At 47.0% G+C, this 26492-nt stretch overlaps 1 protein-coding gene across 5 annotated transcripts in view; it reads right to left on the reverse strand.

The window, feature by feature from the left end:
* The window catches only part of GABRP (gamma-aminobutyric acid type A receptor subunit pi), a 37726-nt gene extending 11759 nt beyond the window's left edge, over window positions 1-25967 (reverse strand). The window contains exons 1-7 of one of the 5 annotated variants that reach the window (XM_023617259.2): window positions 25829-25967; window positions 18087-18457; window positions 17821-17958; window positions 12957-13057; window positions 12380-12498; window positions 1675-1742; window positions 679-896 (exon numbers count right to left, since the gene is read on the reverse strand). In XM_023617259.2, the coding sequence (XP_023473027.2) occupies window positions 679-896; window positions 1675-1742; window positions 12380-12498; window positions 12957-13009 (458 nt within the window). In that variant the 5' untranslated portion in view covers window positions 13010-13057; window positions 17821-17958; window positions 18087-18457; window positions 25829-25967. Of the gene's footprint in view, window positions 1-678; window positions 897-1674; window positions 1743-12379; window positions 12499-12956; window positions 13058-17667; window positions 17959-18086; window positions 18458-18914; window positions 19013-25828 lie in introns of those variants that run through there. The other 4 variants (XM_070233926.1, XM_070233925.1, XM_014730527.3 and 1 more) reach the window with 4 other exon arrangements.
* Window positions 25968-26492: the final 525 nt, after the last annotated feature.

The raw sequence follows: 26492 nt of genomic DNA on the forward strand, positions 1-26492 counted from the left end.
CCTTACTTCTTCCTTTGCTAACTTCCTTCTTCCTCTTTAAAATGCAGCTCAGAGTCCTGTGAAAGCATCTCTAACATCACGCCACACCATTAACCTACTCCCCAACTTGGGCCACCAGCACCCTGAACTTCCTGTGCTTATGTGTCAGGACACCATCTTTTTGGTGTGTGTGCATGAGGAAGATTGGCCCTGAGCTATCATCTGTTGCCAATCTTCCTCTTCTTTTGCTTGAAGAAGATTAGCCCTGAGCTAACATCTGTGCCAAGCTTCCTCTACTTTGTATGTGGGACACTGCCACAGCATGGCTGATGAGTGGAGTAGGTCGGCACCTGGGATCTGAACCCTCAAACCCCAGGCTGAGAAGCAGAGTGCAGGCAACTTTAACCATTTGGCCATGGGGCCGGCCCCAGGACACTGTCTTATTCAGCTGTGTATCCTCATCCTCAGCATCCAGCACGGGCCCATTCACAGAGCAGGCATTCAGTAGGTGCTTGTTGTGCCAAAATGAACTGAGAGAGGGCGCCTCTCCTGTGAGACAAGGACCTGAGAAGGCAGGAGCATGAGAAGGGTGGGACCTCAGTGAGGTTATGAGTGTTCGTCAGAGCTACCCAAGGTGTATCTAGGCCTTTTCTTCCAGCCGTTTCCCCTGGCAGCCTGGGGTTGCAGGTGCCTAGTTACCTGAGAGCATAGAGGACCGTGCCATTGGAGAAGAGGCGGATGAGCCTGTTTCCCACAGTGACTTCGTGGAGGAAGGACTTCTTGGACTCCACGATGTAGGTGTCCGGCACCCAGAGGAACTCCACGAGGCGCGCGTCGAGAGTGAAGCTCGTGTTGCCCTCGAACACCAGCCGCCGGTCCGTCCAGCGCTGTCTGAGGTATATGGTGGCTGTGTAGTCCTGAAGGGGAGCCAGGGCGTGGCAATGGATGAGGGGAGAAAGACTTGAAAACGGAAGGAAGGGGGTCGAGTCTGACTCCCCTCCCCACCTCCACTTAGATCAAGAGCACACGCTACAGTGGACAGTGGTGAGTAGATTTTGTCTTGGGGTGGTGGCCTGTGGCAATGAGAGGACAAAGCAGCTTATTCATTCCAGGTGGTAACTCCCACTGCCAAAAGGGAACCCCATAGGAGCGTGTTCAGCATCTTAACTCACTTGTCCTCCATCACAGAGGCCCCACCAAATTGCGGAAAGGTTTTGGTGAGCTAAGTGCTTAGGCTGTCGAAGATTTCTCCGGAATGCACAGTGGGACCTCTTGGCAAATTGCCATTAGTGTCACCTTGTCTTTAATGTATTGTCTCACGTGAGAGGATGCTTGAGAGCAATGACACGATTGTTGGTTTTCGATGGTGTGTCTCCGGCTCTGTGAGAGGCCGTGTGACCTTCAGCCGTCCCCCCTGCATTTCTGTTCTTTCCCCCATTTCTACCTCTCACCAAGGCACCCACTCCACTCCCTCGTTTCCCACTCCTAGCCTTGGAAGCCACTTTCCTCCTGCTACTCAGAAGATCTGTTTTACGAGAATCTCCCAGGGTCTTGGGTTTCGGGATAGGTGTCCAGCTTCTGGCATTCCCGGTGCAGGAGAGCTGTGAGTCTCTGTTTCTGAGTAGCTAGAAAGCATATCCCCATAAAACACAAGGTGAGGGACTCCTTGGGTGGAGACGAAGGGGCCACACTTACCATGTTACTCTCTGAGATACTAGAAATACTTGCAATGTCCAGAGTCAGTGCTATCTGAACTGGTTCTCCTAAGAATGAAGAAAACATTGGAAAGACTTACATAGAAACACAGACAGAAGGTTTCCTAACATTACATGAGGGCAATTAAAAAATAATCTTAGAAAATTGCAGAAGTAACACTTGCTTGTTGGAACATTTTAAACATTCTAGAAGTATATAAAGTAAAAGGTTCATCTCTATCCTCCCCCTCTCAGGAGGAACCGTCGTGTAGAGCGTGCCTCCCTTTTGCATGAAAAAATGAACAAATATGGAGAGGGGGCGGAGCAAAATGGCGGGGTGAGCTGACCCCAGATTCTCTCCCCTCCAAAATACAACAAAAGATTGGAAGAACTGAATTTCAGAGAACAAAAATAATGCCAGCTCATTAGAGACCTACAATACCAAGAAGGCGGAGATCATAAACTTTGCTTACACCTTCCGAGGCACTGGAACGGTAGGAGAGAACATCGCTCCCTCCCCTAGAGTCTGCGATCGCTGCGGCGCGGGTCGGGAAGGAGCGGGGGAGGGGCCGTGCGACCGGGGGATCATCCAGGACTCCTGCTGCTGACTCAGTGGAGACCCACTGATGGGCGGGGGGGGGGGGGGGGGGGGGGGAGGGGGGGCGGGAAGCTTCCGTCCACGGGGACCCCATAAATCAAGGGCCTTGGGAGACCAGAGAACAGAACTGATCTGAACCCAGACCGGCGCGTGTGAGTAACAGCCCCTCCCCCGCAGCGAAGCCAGTGGGCGCAGCCATCTTGCCCCAAGGCGGAGAGCTCATAACACACCGCTCTCGACCCCCATCTAGTGGCGACAGGCTGTAACTGCAACTGAATTCTACCACCATGAGAAAAAACCGCTCCTCTACCATCCAGCAATTTATAAAAGCCCCAGACCAGAAGGAAAACAATAAAAACACAGAATTAAGTCCTGAGGACTTGGAATTAGGTAAACTAAGTGATAATGAGTTCAGAGCAGCTATAATAAAAAAACTCAATGAGGCAGAGAGAAAGATAGAGAAACAAGCCGAGTTCTGGAGTTACTTCACAAAAGAGATTGAAATCATAAAGAAGAATCAAACAGAATTACTTGAGATGAAAAACACAATGGACCAGATAAAACAGAATACAGATTCCCTGAATGCCGGTGTAGACAACATAGAGGAGAAAATTAGCATAATCGAGGACAGACAGGCTGAATGGCGCCAGACAGAGGAAGAAAGAGAACTAAGAATTTAAAAAAATGAGGAAAATCTCCGAGAGATAATGGATTCAATGAGGAGTAAGAACATAAGGATCATAGGAATTCCCGAGAATATGGAAAAGGAAAATGGAGCAGAAAGTGTGCTTAACGAAATTATTGAAGAGAATTTCCCAAATCTAGGGCTCAATGGAGAAATGTGTGTAGAGGAGGGTTTTAGATCTCCTAGATTTGTCAATGTAAAAAGACCTACTGCAAGGCACATAGTAGTAAAGTTGGCAAATAGGAATGATAAGGAGAGAATACTCAGGGAAGTAAGGAAAAAAAGAGAATAACCTATAAAGGAGCCCCTATCAGACTGTCAGCAGATTTCTCTACAGAAACCCTACAAGCTAGGAGAGAATGGAGTGATATATTCAAAGCTTTAAAGGATAAAAACCTTCAGCCAAGAATACTCTATCCAGCAAGAATTTCCTTCAGATATGAGGGAGAAATTCAATCTTTTCCAGACAAACAAAAGTTAAGGGAATTTGTAACTAAAAGCCCTCCATTACAAGAAAGCCTCAAGAAGGCTCTCATACTTGAAAAAAGAAAAAAGGGAGAGAGGGGACACAAGCCACAGACTAGGGAGACCGATGGATAGAACCAGAACAGGATAGCAAATATTCAATTATAGCATTAGGGTAAAGGTAAGGAAACTACCAAAACAAGGACGATCTTAGCACTCTAACTACAAATGAATAAGACGAGTTGGAATAAAAAATGAAAATAATTATTTAGGAAGGGAAGAGCAAAGGGTCTAAATCAGTATTGGTCAAGTAGGTAAGAGACCACCAGAGAATAGACTATATTATACACGAGATTCTAAATACAAACTTCAAGGCAGACACTAAAATAAAGTACAGAACAGAGTCAGAAATCATAAATAAGGAAAAATCTAAGAAACCCAGCATAAGAAATTGCAGTATTAAATGGGTAGTCTAAAGCACACAGGAAAACAAGATAATGAGTGACTGATTAACAGCACTAAGTCCACATGCATCAATAATCACTCTCAATGTGAACAGATTGAACTCTCCAATAAAAAGACACAGAGTGGCAAAATGGATTAAAGAACAAGATCCAACAATTTGTTGCCTCCAGGAAACACACCTCAGCCCCAAGGACAAACACAGACTCAGGGTGAAGGGGTGGAGGACAATACTTCAAGCAAATAGCAAGGAAAAAAAGGCAGGTGTTGCAATTCTAATATCAGACCAAGTGGATTTCAAAATAAGACAGGTAAAGAGAGACACACAGGGACAATATATAATGATCAAAGGGACACTTCATCAAGAAGAAATAACGCTTATAAATATCTATGCACCCAACACAGGAGCACCAAGATTCATAAAGCAACTGTTAACAGACCTAAAGGAAGATGTTAAAAACAACACAATAATAGTAGGGGACCTCAACACCCCACTCACATCAATGGACAGATCATCCAGACAGAAAATCAACAAGGAAATAGTGGAGCTAAATGAAAAACTAAAACAATTGGACTTAATAGACATATATAGATCACTCCACCCTGAAAGAGCTGAATATACATTCTTCTCAAGTGCACATGGAACATTCTCTAGGATAGACCATATGTTGGGAAACAAGGCAAGCCTCTACAAATTTAAAAAAATTGAAATAATAACAAACATCTTCTCAGATCATAGTGCTATAAGGCTAGAAATTAATTACAAGGAAAAAGCTGAGAAAGGAACAAAGATGTGGAGACTAAACAACACACTACTGAACAAGCAATGGATCACTGAAGAAATTAAAGAAGAAATAAAAAAATACCTGGAAACAAATGAAAATGATAGCATGCCATACCAACTCATATGGGATACAGCAAAAGCTGTTTTAAGAGGAAAATTCATCGCAATACAGGCACATCTTAACAAACAAGAAAAATCCCAAATAAGCAACCTTAAAGCACACCTAACTGAACTAGAGAAAAAAGAACAAATGAAGCCCAAAGTCAGCAGAAGGAGAGAAATAATAAAAATCAGAGCAGAAATAAATACTATTGAAACGAAAAAGGCAGTAGAAAGGATCAATGAGACAAAGAGCTGTTTTTTTTTTTTTAAGATTTTATTTTTTTCCTTTTCCTCCCCAAAGCCCCCCAGTACATAGTTGTATATTCTTTGTTGTTGGTCCTTCTAGTTGTGGCATGTGGGATGCTGCCTCAGCGTGGCTTGATGAGCAGTGCCATGTCCACGCCCAGGATTCGAACCAACGAAACACTGGGCCGCCTGCTGCGGAGCGCACGAACTTAACCACTCAGCCACAGGGCCAGCCCCAAAGAGCTGGTTTTTTGAGAAGATAAATAAAATTGACAAACCACTAGCCAGACTTACAAAGAAAAAAAGGGAGAAAGCTCAAATAAACAAAATCAGAAATGAGCAAGGAGAAATAACAACAGACTCTGCAGAAATACAACAGATTGTAAGAGAATACTACAAAAAACTATATGCCAACAGAATGGATAACCTAGAGGAAATGGATAAATTCCTGGACTCCTACAATCTCCCAAAGCTCACTCAAGAAGAGGCAGACAATTTGAACAGACCAATCACAAGGAAAGAGATTGAAACAGCAATCAAAAACATCCCAAAGAATAAAACCCCAGGACCAGATGGCTTTCCTGGGGAATTCTACCAAACTTTCAGAGAGGATTTAATACCTATCCTTTTCAAGCTATTCCAAAAAATTAGGGAAGATGGAACACTTCCTAACACATTCTATGAGGCCAACATCACGCTGATACCAAAACCTGACAAGGACACCATGAAAAAAGAGAACTACAGGCCAATATCACTGATGAACATAGATGCAAAAATTCTAAACAAAATTTTGGCAACCAGAATTCAGCAATTCATCAAAAGAATCATACATCAGGATCAGGTGGGATTCATACCAGGGACACAGGGATGGTTCAACTCCCACAAATCAATCAACGTGAAACACCACATCAACAAACTGAGGAATAAAAACCACATGATCATCTCAATAGATGCAGAGAAGGCATTTGACAAGATCCAACAGCCATTTATGATAAAAACTCTGAACAAAATGGGCATAGAAGGAAACTACCTCAACATAGTAAAGGCCATATACGACAAACCCATAGCCAACATCATACTCAATGGGCAAAAACTGAACCCCATCCCCCTGAAAACAGGAACGAGACAAGGATGCCCTCTATCACCACTCTTATTTGACATAGTACTGGAGCTCCTGGCCGGAGCAATCAGGCAAGGAAAAGGAATAAAAGGAATCCAAATAGGGAGGGAAGAAGTGAAACTCTCGCTGTTTGCAGATGACATGATCTTATATATAGAAAACCCCAAAGAATCCATTGGAAAACTGTTAGAAGTAATCAACAACTACAGCAAAGTTGCAGGGTATAAAATCAATTTGCATAAATCAGTAGCATTTCTATACTCCAGTAATGAACCAACAGAAAAAGAACTCAAGAATACAATACCATTCACAATCGCAACAAAAAGAATAAAATACCTTGGGGTAAATTTAACTAAGGAAGTGAAGGACCTATATAATGAAAATTACAAGGCCTTTCTGAGAGAATTGTACAACGACATAAGGAGATGGAAAGACATTCCATGTACATGGATTGGAAGAATAAACATAGTTAAAATGTCCATTCTACCTAAAGCAATCTACAGATTTAAGGCTATCCCAATCAGAATCCCAATGACATTCTTTACAGAATTAGAACAAAGAATCCTAAAATTCATATGGGGCAACAAAAGACCCCGAATTGCTAAAGCAATCCTGAGAAAAAAGAACACAACGGGAGGCATCACAATCCCTGACTTCAAAACATACTACAAAGCTACAGTAATCAAAACAGCCTGGTACTGGTACAAAAACAGGTGCACAGATCAATGGAACAGAATTGAAAGCCCAGAAATAAAACCACACATCTATGGACAGCTTATCTTTGACAAAGGAGCTGAGGGCATACAATGGAGAAAAGAAAGTCTTTTCAACAAATGGTGCTGGGAAAACTGGAAAGCCACATGTAAAAGAATGAAAATTGACCATTCTTTTTCACCATTCACCAAAATAAACTCAAAATTGATTAAAGACCTAAAGCTGAGACCTGAAACCATAACGCTTCTGGAAGAAAACGTAGGCAGTACACTCTTTGACATCAGTATTAAAAGGATCTTTTCGGACACCATGCCTTCTCAGAGAAGCGAAACAATAGAAAGAATAAACAAATGGGACTTCATCAGATTAAAGAGCTTCTTTAAGGCAAATGAAAACAGGATTGAAACAAAAAAAACAACCCACTAACTGGGAAAAAATATTTGCAAGTCATATATCTGACAAAAGCTTAATATCCATAATATATAAAGAACTCTCGCAACTCAACAACAAAACATCAAACAACCCAATCAAAAAATGGGCAGGAGACACAAACAGACATTTCTCCAAAGAAGATATACTGATGGCCAATAGGCACATGAAAAGATGCTCATCATCGCTGATCATCAGGGAAACGCAAATCATATCTACACTAAGATATCACCTTACACCTGTTAGAATGACAAAAATATCTAAAACTAATAGCAACAAATGTTGGAGAGGTTGCAGAGAAAAAGGAACCCTCATACACTGCTGGTGGGAATGCAAACTGGTGCAGCCACTATGGAAAACAGTATGGAGATTCCTCAAAAAGTTAAAAATAGAACTACCATACGATCCAGCCATCCCACTACTGGGTATTTATCCAAAGAGCTTGAAGTCAGCAATCCCAAAAGTCCTATGCACCCCAATGTTTATTGCAGCACTGTTTACAATAGCCAAGATGTGGAAGCACCCTAAGTGTCCAGCAACAGACGAATGGATAAAGAAGATGTGGTACATATATACAATGGAATACTACTCAGCTGCAAAACAGAACAAAATCATTCCATTTGCAATAACATGGATGGACCTTGAGAGAATTATGTTAAGTGAAATAAGCCAGCGAGAGAAAGATAATCTGTGTATGACTCCACTCATATGAGGAATTTAAAATTATGGACTAAGAACAGTTTAGTGGATAACAGGGAAAAGGTGGGGTGGGGGGGTGGGCACAAAGGGTGAAGTGGTGCACCTACAACATGACTGACAAACATTAATGTACAAATGAAATTTCACAAGATTGTAACCTGTCAATAACTCAATTAAAAAAAAGAAAAAAAAAAAAGAACAAATATACAGTTAGCTTACTGCCTGAGACAGACCGCGCTATACCCATTAGTCCATGTGATAACGGACGTCATGCATTTGCTATTTCTTACTTGGAGGGTTTTTTCTATGGTGCTTGAAAGGGACTAACTATTTAGAAATGTAATAGACATTTGGGAATTTGTGCACGGATGTCCTTTTAGTTTCTCCCTCAACTAAGTAAATTTACCACAAGATGGCATTCAAGACTGTTCACGTTGAGCTCTTCCCCGCCTCCTGACACTTCCCCTCCTCCCTTTACACTCCAGGAGCCCTGAACTATTTAGAATTCCAGAGCCTTCTCCGCTTGGTCTGGTGTACAGATGTGGGGCCTCAATCCTGGAGTCTCGGCTGACAGGCCACACTCCTGAGAGTGCCAGTCTTACCTCTAGAGACCGAGGCCTCGAGCCACCACTTGCAGAAGCTAGACAAGCCCCGGGACATTTCCCCTCCTTAGACTGCAGATGGGGGAGATAAGCCCAGGCGGCAGAAAGATGTGAGTTTAGATCTGGGAAAAGTTACCACATCTTTCCGAACTGCAGGTTTCTCGCATGCAAGTGGGGATAACGCTAATGACAGCACAGGCTCATGGAGAGGGTTACATGAGATTAGGCGTGTGACAGCTGCTTTGCACGGTGGCAGCAGCAAGAGGGAATGGAAGTGAAGTCCTTGCCCAGACAGAGATCCAGAAGGTGCTCAAAACTAGTCAACTGTACAGAGCTTCTGGCATTGTGTTTGTCACGTAATAACAGGCGCTCAGTAAATAACCTTCCCTTGCCCTCTTCCATAATCCCAGCTAACCGTGGAAAAGGAGCAGCTCCCCTCCCTGGGTTAATAGATGACATAGCATTCTCTTGTGATAAGTAACCAGGGGTGCCTCAGGGGACCGTGACAGTGCATTAACCAGGAAGAGGAGAGGCAGAATTCAAAGGAAGCTTAAAAACATCCACTCGGAAGGAATCAGACAAAGCAACGAATTATTAATCGAAGGAAGCCAAGCCATAGAATATACGTAGGAATTTGGAAATTGAGTTTTAGAGTCAATGCAGTTAAAATAATTAAGTTTATACTTGGTGTTAATACTCGGTGGAAAAAGGGGAGACCTTTGGGGGCAGATCCTGGAAGGTGCTGAAGGGGGCTGGTGATAAGTGCCTTTTGGCCCCTCAAGGCAGCACCGCACAGCGTCAAGAGGAGGAGCTCGGAGTCAGTGTTTGAATTCCATGCTGGCCACTTCATAGCCATGTGACCTTGAGCAAATTGCTAAACCTCTCTGTTCTACAGTTTCTCACCTGTAAAACAGATTGCTAACGCCTACTGTCAAGAGTTGGCCGGGAAGGTCACAGGATCGATTTTAAATGCCTGGAACACAGTGGGCTGTTGGTCAGCGTCAGTTGCCCTCCCTGAGGAATGTGAACAGAAAACACACAAGAGCTCCCATCCTTCTGTGTTTTTTTGTTTAGTTTGTTTCTCGATGGTCTAGTCCAGGCCTTGCCTCAGTCGGCTAATTTATGGACCAGAGCTTGCTCTCTCTTCCCCTCGAGTTATGAAAGTAAGCTGTGCCACCAGAGGGCAGCTTTTTCCTAGGAAAGAGGTCAAAGCCCGTGTTCACTAGGGCCTGCTTACAAACCTGTCTAGCTCAGTCCCTGAAAATCCTGTGGAGGTCTTGTCTCTTAAGGACCTCGAGGTCCTAGGACCTGGGTGGACAGACATTACAGAGAACAATGGCCTCTCCATGGGCCTCCAGGCTGCCACATAAATGTGGGCTTCTTTAGGAGGCAGAGTGCCAAAGCCACATAATAAGAGGTTGTGCGTTGTGCCTTCCCCTCTTTTTGACTGAAGACCCCTTGCCCTATTTTCACTCCAGGTGGTTCTGGGCCTCACGTCCCCTTGGGTCCACCCAGGTTCAGAATGAGCATCTTGCCTGAGGACCCTGCATCTCGTTAGCCAGTGAGCAGGCAACAAGAAGGGCAGTGTCCTGGCTTAACTGTTTGGGATTTCAGAGGCAGAGGAATTGCTGGCTGGACCTAACCAGGGGGTGCAGACTCACATGCCGGTTGTTAGTGTTCAATGAGGCCTGGGGAAACCAGGGGAGGTTGAAGCTCCCTCGGTCCCTTAACATGAGGACCTCAAATCCGAATTGTGTGGCCACAAAAATGCATCTCTCAGATCTCCAACTGAGCGGGTGTGGTTGGCCGAGGGCCCCAGCTGCTATGCTCTGAACTCTGTCATCACACCTGCTCTGGGGCCACACTTCCCATGGCCTGCGCCCTACCAGTGACTGAACACAGCAGGGACACTAAGGCAGGCCTGCTCTTTGGAGGCACAGAGATGAGACACTCCTCTGATGGCAACTTTGGCTCAAGAACTGCTGGTGGCCTTTCCAAACACACTTAGAACTGCGCTGCCCACCAAGCCCTCCACCCAGCCTGCTTTCCTCCCTCTCTCCTTCTCTCTCCTTCCCGGGGCCAGATCTGCATCGCAGTCAGACAGCTCTCCAGCTTCCCTCTTTCCTGCCGCATATCCCTCACATTTACAGCCCCAGTAAAGATATTGCGCAGACAATCCCCTCCCGGTGTCTGCTCCTCAGAGGACCTGGACTAACCCACTGAGCCTCGATCTGACCAGAGACTTTTACCATCTGAAGGGAGGAGCAGGAAGGAAGAAGGATTAAAATGGACTGAACCCTGAGGATGTGGCAGGCACCACGCTTCACGTCTACATACTTCACCTCATTCGGTCTTCCCTGTGAGTTAGACAACATGTCCCCATTTTACAGAAAGGGGAAATGAGGCTCAGAAGCCAGCATGCCTGTCAGGCAGTAGAGTCAGGAGCCAAACTCAGGTTTGCTTAGCTCCAAGGCTCCTTCTACTACTTTCTGCTCTGTGTAAGGGGATGTCAGAGACCACCTGGGTTCAATCTTACGTTTTACAAAGAGAGAGACTGAGACTCGGTGAAGAAGTACATAGTGGTCTCATTCCTTCCCTTCTTACCTTGTTCTTTCAACAAATATTAATTGACAACTTGCTAGATGTCAAGCACTGAGCTGCTGCTGGGGTTAGTGAGGCAAATAAGGCAAGACTGCCCCAAGAGGCTGCAGCCGAGAGCTGAGACAGACAGAAAATCAGTGACAGTGATGGGATCACCAGGTGATGGCTGTGTTTTGGAGTTGTGCTTAAAATAAAGTGTGAAGTGGGGCTGGCCCCGTGGCCGAGTGGTTAAGTTCTCGCGCTCCACTGCAGGCGGCCCAGTGTTTCGTTAGTTCGAATCCTGGGCGCGGACATGGCACTGCTCATCAGACCACGCTGAGGCAGCGTCCCACATGCCACAACTAGAAGAACCCACAACGAAGAATACACAACTACGTACCGGGGGGCTTTGGGGAGAAAAAGGAAAAAATAAAATCTTTAAAAAAAATAATAATAAAAAATAAAGTGTGAAGAAGGGGATGGGGCCTGGAGGAATCAGGGAAGGCTGCTCAGAGGAAGAAGCCTTGGATCTGAAACATGAAGGGAAACTGGCATTTTGTCAGGGAATCAAGTTGGAGGAAGCCATTCTTTGCAGGTAAACAATCTCAGCAAAGGCCTGGAGGCCAGAGAAGCCAAGGAGGTCAGGGAGCGTTCGGGGCACACTTGCTGGAGGGCACGGGGGAGAGCTGGGGCGGGTGAGACGGGCAGACAGATAGAGGCTGGGCTGGGCAGGGCCTGGCATGCCATGCAAGGGGCTCTGGACTCTATGCTGAGGATGCTGGGATGCAGGCAGGTATTTTGAGCAGGCAAAGGACCCAGACGGGTCACCCAGGTGGGGGAGTGGGGCTTAGCTTTCAGGGTGCAGGCTGGAGGCGGGAAGACCAGATGGACTAGAGCTGGTGAGACATGGTGAGTTCCTTGAACTATGACACTGGCAGCGGAGGCGGATGGAAGACAGCGTGTGAGAGGTTGTCTGGGGGCCCTGGTAACCATTTCAATGGGGAAGAGTGTTTATTTACAGAGAAAGGTGGAGAAGGAAAGGGCTTTCTCCAAGGCAGCATGAAAAACCATTGCCAGCAGTCCCCATCCATCATCGCCAATCCATAACAGGCTGCAGATCAGAAAATGGGGTCCACTCAAACCTCCTGAAACCCTCCTCTGCACGTTGCCTCTGTTCCTGTCCTTTTCAACTGATGTCCTGGACAAAAAGGATGACCTACCACCAAAATTGGGCCGGAGAAATTTGTTATATCCTGCTGTGAGATTCTCAAAGCCAGGCAGGGAGAGCTTGTCGCTTCTGCCGACCTCGATGTTGAACCGATTCCCCTGGACGCACATCCTGGAAAAGAAAATGGATTTTGGTGCCCATGCTTGTTTACGTGTGAATAAATGTGTGCGCATAAACTTGAGCTTGTGTTTGCATGCATGCGTGTGTGTGCCCACATACCAGTGATGACTTTCCCAAGAACAAACCTCTAATTTTCAGCTGCTGAATTAGTAGATCCCTATCCCACTCCATTTTATTACTCATTCGCCATACATCAGAATGTGGTAATTTGGACTCTCCAAGTGTCTTCCCAAAAAACACATGGGGTTCATCCACCTATGACCATTTTGGAAGCTTGAGTCGTCCAGATAGAATAAATGGCAGGAAGTTGCATTGTCCGGGTGTGCCAGGGAGGTGAATGGACTAGGTTTTGCCTCCCCACTGTGAGCAGGAAGAGCTGCCTGCCTCCCACCGCATGCGCATGCACAAAGCAGTTCAGACCAGGGCCCTTGTCGGGTAGCAGAGCTCACCTTCCAGTGAAGAGACCCAGACACATGAAGGTCAAGTGGAGACTGTATCTCATGCTGAGGAGCTGCTTGCGCAGAGAGGGGCCGACGTAGGAATCGGGCACCTGGGGAAACAGATGGGGCAGGTGGGAGGCAGACAACCCAGAAGGCTCCCCTCCTCCCAGCCCAGCTTCTCTGTCCTGGGGGTCATCAGTCGCAGCATGTTCTCAAAAGGCATGAGGAGCAGCCTCCTTCCACACCTTCCGGTTACTGCTCCTGCTCTCTGCATGCCATCCAGAAGGACTTCATTTTGGGAGATCACATTTTAAATCCAACCCAAATAAAGGCCGAGACTTTGTTTAGAGAGTGGCTCACCAGCACCAGAAATGCAGCTGGTCCATCCTGGGCTGCGTATTTGGAGAACCCCAAGACTATTCTCACCCTGTCCTTGACCTGACTTTGCCAGGAAGGACACCCCCAACTATACACTCACCCGACCGTGCCATTTATCAGAGGGTGTAGCCCACTAAGCAGGTCTTCTAGACAAGAAATGAAAACTTCCTGAGAACCTTCCATGTATCAGGGAATGTGTTAGGTGCTTTCCCACAGATCTTCTCATTCGAGCCGCACGATGCCCTTGAGGTGGGCGGGTTAATCCCTGTACTGCGATGAGAAAGTAGAGGCTAGAGGCTCCTGGGAAGGTCATCGTGCTAGTGAATGTCAGAGGAGACTTTGGATGCAGGGCTGGCAGCCTCGCCACCCAGTGACACTGGCTGCTCTCCCAACCTCCCAGACCTGCTCCCTGGGGCTCCCAGACATTCAGCTGGTGTGAGTGAGCATCGTGTATGCATGAGGACTGTCAGGATAGGCACAGCCCTGGGGCCCTCCTCAGGTTTGGGAGCTGTTGTTGGCCTGCCCTTTGAGAGAACAGCAGGCAGGCAGGCTGGCGAGCCTGTGACTGCAGAGTAGGTCACACTGACAGCAGAGTAGGATTTCTTGGGCGGGCCTCATCAGGGCCCCAACCCTACCCAGGTAGGCCCAGGACACACTATACCCGCCTCTGTGAACCAGGCCACTTTCTACAGTGTAAACATTCTGGGGCTTAGGGTGCGATTCAGCCATTAATTAGCTAATATTACTTTACTTACAAAACAACAAATGCTCATTGTAGAAATGAAAACAAGATAGAAATGTATAAAGTTAAAAGTGTAAGTCCCAGCGAGGTGTCAGTGTAGGTTCATCGACTTAACAAATGTACCACTCTGGTGGGGGCTGTACCCTATGCGTGGGGGAATCAATTTTGCTGTGAACTTAAAACTTCTCTAAAAAATAAAGTCTATTAAAAAAAAGTGCAGGGGCCGGCCCTGTGGCTGAGTGGGTAAGTTTGAATGCTCCACTTCAGTGGCCCAGGGTTTCACTGGTTTGGATCCTGGGCGCAGACACGGCACCACTCATCAAGCCATGCTGAGGTGGCATCCCATGTAGCATAACCAGAAGGACCTACAACTAGAATACACAACTACGTACCAGGGGGCTTTGAGGAGAAGGAGAAAAATAAAGAAGACGATTGGCAACAGATGTTAGCTCAGGTGCCAATCTTTAAAAAAAAGTCTAAAGTCTTCCCTCACTTCTCTCCAGCCTCCTGCCTCTGAGAGAACAATGGTTAACAGTTGTTTCCACACATGCACACATATAATTGTATACACATACATCTTTGAATGAAGAAAAAGATTTAAAAGCAAAATTGGGGTGATAGCATGCATATCTTTTTGCTATTTACATTTTTTCACTTAACAATAATAATAGCAAATATTTATTGAATACTTAATGCATGCTTGCACTGTGCTAAGAACCTCTGGAATCCTCACAACTTTTCGAAGTAGTTACTACCATTCTCCTCATTTTACAAATGAAAAATTCTGAGGCTTAGAGAGGATAAGAAACAGTCCCAAGGTTACATAGCGAGTGAGTGGCAGAATCGAATCCAGACAAGCTGACCCAAGCACTTTTAATCACTGCACCATGACACATGCTCTCCCAATGTCAGTGACACCTTTCCATGTCACTTCCTATAGATGTGCCTCATTCTTTCTAATGGCTGCAAGATATTTCATAAGATCAATGTACCAACATTTATGTAATATGTGTCCAATTTATGGACACTAAGTTATTCCTAAAACCTTTTTTTTTTTTTTGGTGAGGAAGACTGGTCCTGAGCTAACATCTGTTGCCAATCTTCCTCTTTTTGCTCCAGGAAGATTGTCCCTGAGCTAACATCTGTGGCAATCTTCCTCTATTCATTTATTTTTTTTTTTGAGGAAGATTAGCCCTGAGCTAACATCTGTGCCCATCTTCCTCTACTTTATATGTGGGATGCCTGCCACAGCATGGCTTGACAAGTGGTGCATAGGTCTGCACCTGGGATCTGAACTGGTGACCCCCGGGCCACCGAAGCAGAATGTGTGAACTTAACGGTTGCACCATTGGGCCGGCCCCTTCAATCTTACTCTATTTTGTATGTGGGACGCCACCACAGCATGGCTTGATGAGTGATGTGTAGGTCTGTGCCTGGGATCTGAACCTGTGAACCCTGGGCCATCAAAGCAGAGCACGTGAACTTTAACCACTACGCCACTGGGCTGGCCCCTCCAAATTTTTACTGTTACAAAATCAGCAATGAGCAGCTTTGCACACATATAAGCTCCTGTAATTCTGCACTCTGCCATTTGTCTCTACTTCAGCCCTTCCTTCTCACTCATCAAAAATACCAGCTATGAAATCAGCATTATCAATTCACTAACGATCACATACAAACTTTCTCCCTTTAGTCCATCTCCCCAGTCTCTGTCCTTCCCCCTGTCCCCAGCATCAAGTTTAAGAGGGTCCCTGGAGTGACTCCCATGCGCTCCATCCCTTCATTCAATTTCCCCAAGGCTTCACGAGCTCCTGCTATGAGTCAGACATGTGTGAGGCATCCCCAGAGCACCGATCTAGTAGGGGAGAGAGGAGTGTAAGCAGTGAAAGAACACAATGTTCCCTGTGACTATTCTACGGCAGGGGCCAAGGTAAAGGGCACACGGTGTGCAAAGGCAGTGAGTGGTCAGCTCCATTGCGGAAGGGTGGGACACGGCCAAGAGGAACAGCATTGAGAAGGTCTTCGGATTCTTGAAGAGTGTTTTTGCATTTGCCAAGTGAACAAAGGAGGGCAGGACCTTCTAGATGTTGCACAAAGACGTGGAGGCTTGCCTATGGACGCTCTGCCACCCACTCTGCTTAGTCTCTCCCCCAGCCCATGGCCATCTGTGACTTCTTCCTAGTTTGGCCTGAATCAGCTCCATTCTCATTTTGGGATATTCCTCAATTCTTCCCCCTCCTATAGGAAACTGCCCTTGATGAAGTAAGCTGGGGAACAATCTAGTCTTCAGTTCTGAGACTCCTACTGAATTGTGTTTTCCCTGTGGCCAACCCCATGTTAAAAAGTGGGCACATCTGGGCTCTGGACCTCTGAATCTTCTCCAAGGAAGAAGCTTTGCCTGGGCTAGACCTGGAAATGCGATCCCATCCCAGGCTGCTTGCTCTGCTTAGGTTGCTGAGACATCTCATCTTATAATGAAAGAAAAGATAAGTGGAGAAATCCCTCTAAATGCCTCCTGGGTGCTAGGTGCCATGCTAAGTGCTTCATCTCATTTAATTCTCATGACCAGCTGGCCCGGTAGGTGTTAATGTCTAGGGCTGACTCTCAGATTGGCGGAGAGATTTGGCTGAGGCCACATAGCGATTCAGTGCTCGTGATCTGAAACTAGGTCTTCCAAGCCCCTGTTCTTTGCACTGCGTCTGGGAAGAGGGCCTCCAGCTCCACAAGCTGAACTGGACTCCACTGGGCTCTGGTCCTTCTTACACCAAAGCCATCCCTGGGATGCAGTGCTGCATCCGTGTACCAAGCAGCAAGTGCAGCTGGTGCCTTCTCCCCATGCGGCAGAGGAGCCAACCATTAAGTGATGACTTGTGTATCCACCTGCCTGAATAGCGGCTCTGGCCACATGAATATAAACACTGATGCAAACACTGGGAATCGCATTAGGCAGAGCCGTGCACTGAGCCACCAGAGGGCAGTGCCCTGACGGTTGTCCCTGCAGCCACAACTCAGATTCTGGCTGGAACCATCCAGCCTTTTGCACCTGCAGGAACATGTTTCTCAGGAGGTCCCTGGAGCCTCCTGAGCAGGGCAGCCTATGGAATCTTACCCTTCTCTGAAGGGACCTCTGCCATGATCCCCCCATTTACCGGTGGAAGAGAGCTTGAAATTTAGATTCAGACACACTTGGGTCATTTATGCTCTCAGAGCCTCAGTTTTCCATCTGACAAATGGGAGTAGAAAGCACTCCGTAAACAGTTTTCACTGACCTGTCCCTTCTGTGTCTTCCATGGGGACTTCAGTGATCCCACTATGACTATGAGAACCCAAAGCTCAAGCTCTTTCTAGTACACCCCATGCTGCCACCCAGGGTGTGCACGGACCACGGTGTCATTTTGAGGGCATCAGTTTGGCACCGCCTCAGGAAGGACAGGGTCAGACACAGGATCATCTTTTTCTGGACTCGCTCTGAGAAGCAGAGGTAATTCCAATACATGTGGGTTTCCACTCCTGTTGCCAGAATCTCCATCACATAAATACTGTGACCCCCAAACTTGTCCCACTCTACTCCTTCCTCCTTAGGCACTGTTTCCCCCTCACCAGTCACTTCTGCATCATTTGCTGGGAAGCAGGAGAGGAGCCAGAATTACGCTGAGGTGGGGGAGGCATGATCGCCATGGGTCCTCCTTAAAAAAATCACAGAAAATGAAGTTGTGCGGTGTGAGCCCTGCTTGGCAGCACAGAGAGGAATACCTGTGGCTCTAGTGTCAGACGGGAGCTCTAATCTTGGCTCTGCACTTGCTCTGAGACAGGGTTACTTCTCCCTGAGGTTTAGTTTTCTCCACTGTAAAATGGGACAGTAATCCACAGCTCTTCAGACAAGGGTGAGACCTGATACAAAGAAGGTGCTCAGCAATTCAGGCCCCGTGCCCTTCTCGCAGTCCCAGCAGGGCTTGTACCTGCCACTCTGCTTCCCTCTCCTCCCTCCAAGCGCTAGGAGGCACCAGCAATTCCCTTACCAGACGGCTGCCGAGGCTCTGTTACAGCAGGTTCTTCGGGCCTTCAGGCCGGGCTTTCAGGCTGGGCATGGGCTTCTGGGTCCTGGAGATTCTCCCCATCCTCAGCCCTGAGCCCTCGGATGCCAGCACGGCCACTCTCTCATGGAGCGGCTCTCTCTGTGGGGAAGACGGAGCTGCAGGACCGGCTAAGCAGACTGGTGGGCGGAGCCTCTCGCAGCTCCACCTCTGGGTGGAGCTCCGGCCTGGTCCGGTGTGTCTGTGGGAATCGCCCGGCTCCTACCATGGCTCTCGGCTGCCAGGGGTTTGAGTCTGAGTTGCAGTCTCAGTCATGCTCCTGAACCCAGCCAGAAAACACTCTTGAGATCAAAGACCTATTAAAGTCAAACAAAGCTGGTGACCCACCCATCACACCTGGAAGATGACTCTCAGGTTCTGAATTTGGAGGACACCCCTCTATCCTGGTATAATGGAAGGGGAGTTAGCAGTATGTATGACCTTGGGCAAGCCACTTCACTCACCTCCCTAGTCCTCAGCTTCCCATCCATAAGATAGAACTTGACCATTTCTAAAATCCTGATTCCTGGTTGTGCATTTTAACAGCATCTTTGGGATCAACAGAAAGCCAAACTATGTAAAAGGAGACTTGCAGATCCCGGGATATCGTGCTTCCTTCTGGGCTGGGAAGTTTCAAAAAGAGACCTAGGAGCCAGGAGAATGGAGGATAGAGGCTGAGCAGGCCAACCTAGGAAGAGGTGGGAGAGACTCTGGGAGAAATTTGGCTGGATTTCTAGATTCGCCTCCTTCCCCATCCCTAATCCCCACTCTCACATGCAGCGTTCTTTAACTCCCTGCAAAGGCCCTTTAGGAGCATCCTTCCAGCATGGCCAGTCCAACCTCCTAACAGAAGTGCTTCAACAGTGTTTGCTGAGCCCTGAGTCCTCCCTGTCACCAAAGCCAGGGGACCGAAACTCACTCCTGGCTCCCGCTCCATGGGAGGGCACGAGGAATTCCCTGGAGGCTTGTCTTTGCACCCTGGGAGAGCTGGGAGCCAGGGAGGGAGTCCGATGGAGGGGCCCAGGAGAGAGCTGTGTCTGTGACAATACGCTCCAAGGCACCTTCTACCCTCCTGACATCATGGCCAAGCTCCCACCCAGCCTCCCACCAGTCTTGGAGGTGGGAACGGGGGAGACAGGGAGAGAAGTAGGAGAGGGAGTGAATGGAGCTGCAGAAAGTAAAAGGGGGTAGGAAGGAGGTGTGGGCCTCAGTGTACAATGCCCCACAGATGCCTTTGTCTCCCAACTGGTTTCCTTAGTGTGCCCCTGGAGCCTGGCCAGCCTTGGAAACATTTCTGTGCTGGTTGGTAGGGAGTAGGCGCCTGAAGAGAAAGCTCTATGATTTCTCCTGAGAGGCCTCACTTTCACCTGGGAACCTTGAGGGCGGCTGGAACAGGAATGGCTGAGGAGCCGGTTTCAGGTTCTCAACGAATGGAAAGTGGTTTGGGGCTTTTCTCAGAATTTCCAAGATGTTCTCACATAAAACAAAGGCTCCAAAGTAACAAAGACAATTCAGAGCTGGGGAGTGGGGGTGGGAGAGGGCCGTGTCCTCTGACTCAGGTACAGTGAGACAAAGAACACAGGCCGGCTAGCTGGGTGACTTTGGGCAAGTTACTCAGCCTCTCTGGATCTCAGGTTTCTTTATCTGACAAATGGGGATGATCATTCCTCACAGCATTGCTGCAAGAATTCAGCAATGACAGGTGCGATAGCATATCTGAAACCATCTGGCATATTGCTCCTGGCACATTGTAGGTGCTCAATAAAATGTTCTTTTTATCCTGATGTTGTTACTATTTTCTCCTGTTTGTACTTATCTGTCCAATCCTCCATCCATGTAAAGTACCTATCTATCTATCTATCATCTGTATTTGTCATTAATCTATCATCTCTATCTCTATCATTAATCCATCGTCTATTATCTATCATCTATCTACCTACCTACCCATCTATCCTGTATTTAATCTTCCCAGTCAGATGGTTAGTGCTTTCGCTGCATGTGTTTATATTGTATTCTGTGTAAGCATTCAGTAGATATGTTAATAGACTGATTTTACTGTGGGTCAGGGCAAGCCCGACCTCAAGTTAATAAAGTAGGTAGGATAAGGCATCTTATCTACAACCTTCAAACAGTGCTTCAATCCAGTGCCAACTTTTTCTTTGATTTCTTTCAGATCAATTAAAGAAATGCCCACAGTGAGGAGTTTCAGGGAAGGCGGGCTCTTCTCCAGTGGTCCTGGACAGCCTTGCTCCTTGGCTCCAGAACCCCCAGGGCTTCTGCACCATCCCGACCACCTAATTTCCACGCGTGACCTCTAGTCTCAGGATGCCTGAGGTCAGTGGTATTTCAGGATGCTCAGCTATGCGGACACACTGCCCACGCGTTACTCATCTTGGAGTCCACCTCCTACACCACACGGCTACACACCCTCCTAGAATGTGTCCCAGAAAAACACAAGCCAGAGTGAGTGAGTAAGCTCTGCCCGGTGCCTCGATCACCGTGCATACAGGACACTAAGAAGTCATAATGATACTATGCATTTATACAGTGATTTGAAGTTTTCAGAGCCTTTTCACGTGCCTGTGCCTTGTCTTATTTGAGCCACATAATGATCCTGTGAAGCAGGCAGGATTTGTTCCTTTGTTCTCATTTTGCAGATGAGGAAGCTGTGCCCACAGTCATACAGCTGCTTGGAAGTAGAGCGAGTGTGGACTGGAACCCAGGTCTTAGGATTCCAAGTCAGCTGCTTACCTCACATGTTCATTTACTACTGGTGAGGAGTACAGAGGAACAGAGGTCAAGTGACACAGGGGACAGAGACAGCCTTTGGAGCTTCCCTAGCCTGGGAGGCCATGGTGGGACACAGCCACCCAGCACCTGAGCTTCCCAGAAAATGCTTTCTTTCAGACTGGATACCCCGGGGACCTGCAATCCCAGCTGGAAACTCTAGGTAACCTTGACCCCCTAATTCTCCCTCCCTCCCATCAATATCTGATGCACCGCCACCCCAGACACCTTCTCATTCATTTCATCTGCCAGTGCCTGACTCAGCATCTCCTCATCTCGGAGACCTGGGCCTCCAAAAAGAGGAGATGTGCCAGGCCCTGTGCAAGGTGAGGATCTGGGGTGTGGGAAGAAAATATGAGAACTTCTATGGCTTCGAACAATAGGAAAGATGTTGCACTTTCCTAGTATTTGCTACGTGGATGGATACTGGCCGCTCACTGCTCTGTTGGTGAGACCGTCCAAGGTCACATATGGAGGTCACGTACGGACAGGCCGGGCCACATTAGCCTGAGGATGGAGCAGGGGCTTTAAACAGAGAGGGCTTCCCCCCACTCCTTTGCTTTCAGTGTAACTTGACCTTCTGCAGTGCATGTGAGCCAGGTTAAATGGATTTATGATTTGTTTTCACTACATTAACCATAAAGAAATGGACACATGGCTTAAAAATGAGCCCTGCAAAAAGAAACCACTGGGAAAAGATAGCACTAATAACGGGAACAGAAACAAACAAGAAAATGGTAGTGTTGACCCTTCACCTATCTCAAGCCTAACCTATATAAACATCTTTCAAATGAAGAGTTTTAGTGGTTTTCAAAGCTTTTAGTTAAAACCATAAAAAATGTAATTGACGAGCTTGTAAGAATAATTGACTGACATCAGAGAAGATGGAAAGTTACCAGCTGCATTTAAACAAAAGCCTTTGTACAATTGGTAAGACTGAAAAATTAATATTTTAGTAAGCACAGCCAATGTAGCTCTTTTTCCGTTTGGATCTGTGCACCTAGTGAGGTCTTTTTTTTCCAATTCTGAAAGCTATTAGAACCAAGTATCAAAATAATTTGAACTTAAACCCAGACCTTCTAAATATTGAACTGCAAAATGTTAGTATGAAGATAACACAAACATAATAAAACGTATCAACCACATTGGAATCACAACAAATATCAGTATTCATAATAATTCCTTTCAGCGAAAGTTTTTTTTTGTATGGTTAAGGAAAACAAAAGCTTAAAAAGTAGTGTTATTTCATCTTTATCTCATCCATTTAAATGCCTCTTTTTGTCTGTGTCTTCCCATGATATTGTGATTTATAATAAGAAATACATATTTGATCTTCATGCTTGTTCCGGGTACAAGGTTCCTAAAACCCTTGGAATTTCCTAAGTGACAAGAGCGATCAAGGTGTTTTTTGTTATGTTAATGAGGTAACTTTGGAAAGCCCCAGGGAGGGCAGAGGGGCTGGAGGTTGAATCAGTCATCAACGGCTAACGCTTTAATCAATCATGCTTAAGTAATAAAGCCTCCATAAAACCCAAAAGGACGGGGTTCAGAGAGCTTCTGGGGTGGTGCACACACGGAGAGTGCATGAAGCTCCGCGCCCTTTCCCCACACCTTGCCCTCTGCGTCTCTTCCAAATCTGGCTGTTCCTGACTTATATCCCTTTATAATAAACTGGTAATCTAGTAAGGAAAATGTTCCTCTGAGGCCTGTGAGCGGCTCTAGCAAATTAATTGAACCCAAAGAGGTGGTTGTTGGAACCTATGATCTTTGTGATTGGCATCTGAAGTGTGTGTGTTGGGGGGCAGTCTTGTAGGACTGAGCCGTAGCTGTAACCGTGGGATCTGGTGCTGTGTCCAGGTAGATAGTGTCAGAACTGAGTTGAATTGTAGGACATCCAGCTGGCATCAGAGTTGCTTGTTGGTGTGGGGAAAAAACCCACACATCGGAATTGGGTGCAGAATTGTTACTTACACACATACTATATTAGGATATAAGACATGTATAAGTTTCTAAGCAAATAAATGTATGTATATTAGGCTATGGGATCAAAAAAGTGTGGAGACGGCGGGACAGGCTACTGAGGAAGTTCCTGGCTGTCCTTTCAGCTTCCAGTTGTATTTTGTCTACCACACGTTACCAGACTGATCTTTGTAAAGACCCAGAGGGGAACAAATGACAACTCTGATTTCTGCTCTCTGTTGAGCCCCCAACTCCTACAAAGACTGTCAGCCCTAAATGCCTTCAGGGGCATTTACCTTGCTGTTAAGGTAGGTGGGTAGGTAACGACGTAAGAAGAGGGCTGAGTGTAAGGCACAGTGGAACCATGGCAAACAGGAGAGTTCTTTGCCTAAAAACATAACAATTTTAAAATTTTAAACCCTAGACAGGCAAAAGAATGCTGTGGCCTGGATCCCACTTGTGGGCTGTGATGGGGTTCAGGGCAGGCCGCCCCAAGATGCACCACTCTGGCATGTGGACTATTTCGAGCTGCAGACAATAAAGGCTCAGACTCAGCAAGAAATTTGACCTTTCCCCCCAACTGCCTAAAAGAAATTTGAAATAAAGGCCTGTCCCCAGACGGGTCATCACCATAGATAACTTTGGGTTCCGGTAGACTGGGAGGATCCTTGCTAAGCCCACTCTTATCAAAGTTCTATTTACCAAACATTTGCTTTTCCATTTCCATGTGAGTTGCCTTCCTCCCCTTTGAAGACCCAAACCATGACCCTAAATGTCCTCCTTGTCTGTAGCTGGAGATGCTTAACGAGGCAGCCTCGGCCAGTTGGCTGAGTTGCTCAGTTTGCCTGAGCCTCTCCCATGTATACATGCTGTAAAGCTTTGTTTAATTTTCTCCTGTTATTCTGTCTCATGTGAATTTAATTCGTTGTCCAGCAGAAGGACCCAGAGCGGGTAAAGGAAATGTCTTCCTCCCCTTCAGCTGGCACTTGTAACCCCTGAACAGGTCAAGGCTGACCTTGGGAAACACCATCTACCTCTCCAGAGATGTCTCTTGCTGCTTCCTCCCCAACGCTGCCTACATTGTGGTCATGGCTGATTTGCGCTGAGCTTTGCCTTCTGCTATTCTCTCTTCCTGGCCAAGGAAACCTGATTTAAACAAGCCCAATCCTGATGCCAGCTCCTCTGTGGAGCTCCTCGACTCTCCCTTCCCGGAGCTGCCCTGACACGTTGCTCTCCTTGGGTTTTAATGTTCTCAACACGTCACTGACCTGCCTGTCTCCACCACTAAGCTGAGTGTTCCCGGAGGTCAGATCCTTTGTCTTATTAATTGGCGCTTCCCCAACACCAAGGTCAGTGCCTTGGTCACCAAGTGGGTTCTCAGAAAGTCTGCTGAACCGATGAATGAATGCAAACAGTGGCACCTGCACACTGGTAACAGTGGGGTATTATTAGCTTTAGTATTTGCTTCTAATTTCTAATAATAATATAGACAGACCTTCTCCTGTCACTCCTTTGCCCTCTCTGCAACCCCCTCAGCTTCAAGGCATAAACTTTCAGACTTTTATGCTTAAAGGACTGGAAGAAAAAGAAATGGCAAGTGGTGAAAGTTCCTTTCCTGGCCATGTCTCTGCAGCAGAGACAGCATGTGGCTAAGGCAGGGGCTCCCACAGCGTGCCTGCATCAGGACCACCAGAGGTGCTTGTTAAAAATGCACATTCCCGGGCCTCTTTCCTGACCGACTGAATCAGTCTCAAGAAGTGAGGCCTAGGAATCTGAATTTTGATAAGCTCCCCCAGGTAGTTCTTATTCATTCTAACATTTGAGGACTCTTGCTGTAAGGTAGAGCTCCCATTTCATTCATTCATTGATTCAGTGAATCAATATTACTGAATATCTACCCATCCTGCGCCAGGCACGTGCTCCGTGCTACGTGCTGGTGGGATATTGCTGACTCACTCACTGGTCCTTCCTCTTTTAAAGCTCACAGTTTAGAGGTGGAGACAGACAATAAATAAACTTATTCAACTACAACTTGTGATGAGAGCTCTGAAGGAAATAAACAGGCTGTAAAAACAGAGATTAAGAAGGAGGGCTGGCCATCTTAGATAGAGTGACCCTGGAATGTCCCTTTGAGAGGTGATCCCTGGAGGATGGGAAGGAGTTGGCCCTGTGTCAGGAGGGCTGGGGAGGCAGGGTGGGGGTCGGGGAAGAATGCTCGGGGGCTTGGGAACGCTGTGGGAGCCCCTGGTCCGGGGAAGTGAGTCTTGACCACATGAGGAGCTGAGAGCCGGCCTCGTGCCTCCTCAGGAGGCTTTTCATCACCAACTCTTGGAAACTGTAATGTCTGCAGTAACATAAACCCTAGGTTAGACTCGGACCCTTCACGTCTCCTGGGTTTCAGCCAGACTCCCACAGTCTGAGAATCCTGGAAGCCGGGGGAGGTCTGCACGCACCCGCCAGCCCTTACTCCTTTGTTCTTGTTCTCTCAATCAGCCTTTTCTTCTGAGCTGCTAAGTCACCGGCACCTTTAGAAGATTGTGCCAGAAAGCTGAGAGTATTAAAGATGTTAGACATTCCTCCCAAGCCGCAAACACAATCACTGGCACTGTGGGTTCCAGGGCAGGTGAAGGAAGGTGGGCTGGACTGACCGGGAAACAGGCTGAGTCCCTCCTGAGGGCAGAGCATCCACACCCCTTCCTGTGGACTGGGAACCTGCTCCCAGGAAGGCGGCTGGGTGACGGATTTGTTGCAGAGGGTGTGCTATACCAGCAACGGAGCTTCAGAGCCAGAGGAGGGCAAGCGCCTCACCAGGCCTCCGCCCTCACTTTCCTGGAAAGAACTCATGTCCAGCATCCCCAACCTTACCATATTCCCTCCACTCAAAACAGAAACAAAAACAAAGCCTCAACGTCATTGCCAGAGGGTCGGGCTATACACATTACCTTTATTTGTCAAATGATTCCCCGGTCAGTTTCGGGCACTCCTTGAATCCAGATATTCCTCTGCATTCTCAGCAACGTTGCCTTTGTTCCAGAGCCCGGTGGGGCCTCTCATTGCTCTGAAGGGACCCAGAATACGGTGCTGTGGCACAAAAATTATTTTGAACAGAAGGCATTTGAGTTCTTGAAATCGCTTACCTGCCTAAAAGCGTTGCTTCCCAAAAGAACTAAAAAACTCAGTTGTCATAAAGCCCTTCCCACCCCCCCAGCCCCCACAACAATCAGGAAAGACTGATTCTTATCACCAGAGATGAGAAGTCTCCACCTCGCACCTAAACAGACACTGTCACCAAAACTATCATCTCTCCCATCTGTTCTCCTAGGGGTCATTTGTCTGTCCTAAAACTCACTTGTTTTCCCATAAGTGCCCCCCCTCCGGCCCCCACTTCTAAGAAGTTACTGGTTTTTGTAAGTGCCTTTCTCCCTGTCCCCTCCCCCATTAAGACGGTATATAAGCCTCCAATTTTCACTGCCCCTTCATGTCCCATTTCTTTGTGAACTCTCTACGTACTCGAGGAAAATGTGTCTTTTCTCTTGTTAATCTGTCTTTTGCCAGTTTAATTCGAAGACCCTCAAACTCTTACTTAAGAGGGTAGAATAAAAGTTT

This window comes from Equus caballus, chromosome 14 (assembly GCF_041296265.1).
Source record: "Equus caballus isolate H_3958 breed thoroughbred chromosome 14, TB-T2T, whole genome shotgun sequence".
Classification (NCBI taxonomy): Eukaryota; Metazoa; Chordata; class Mammalia; order Perissodactyla; family Equidae; genus Equus; species Equus caballus.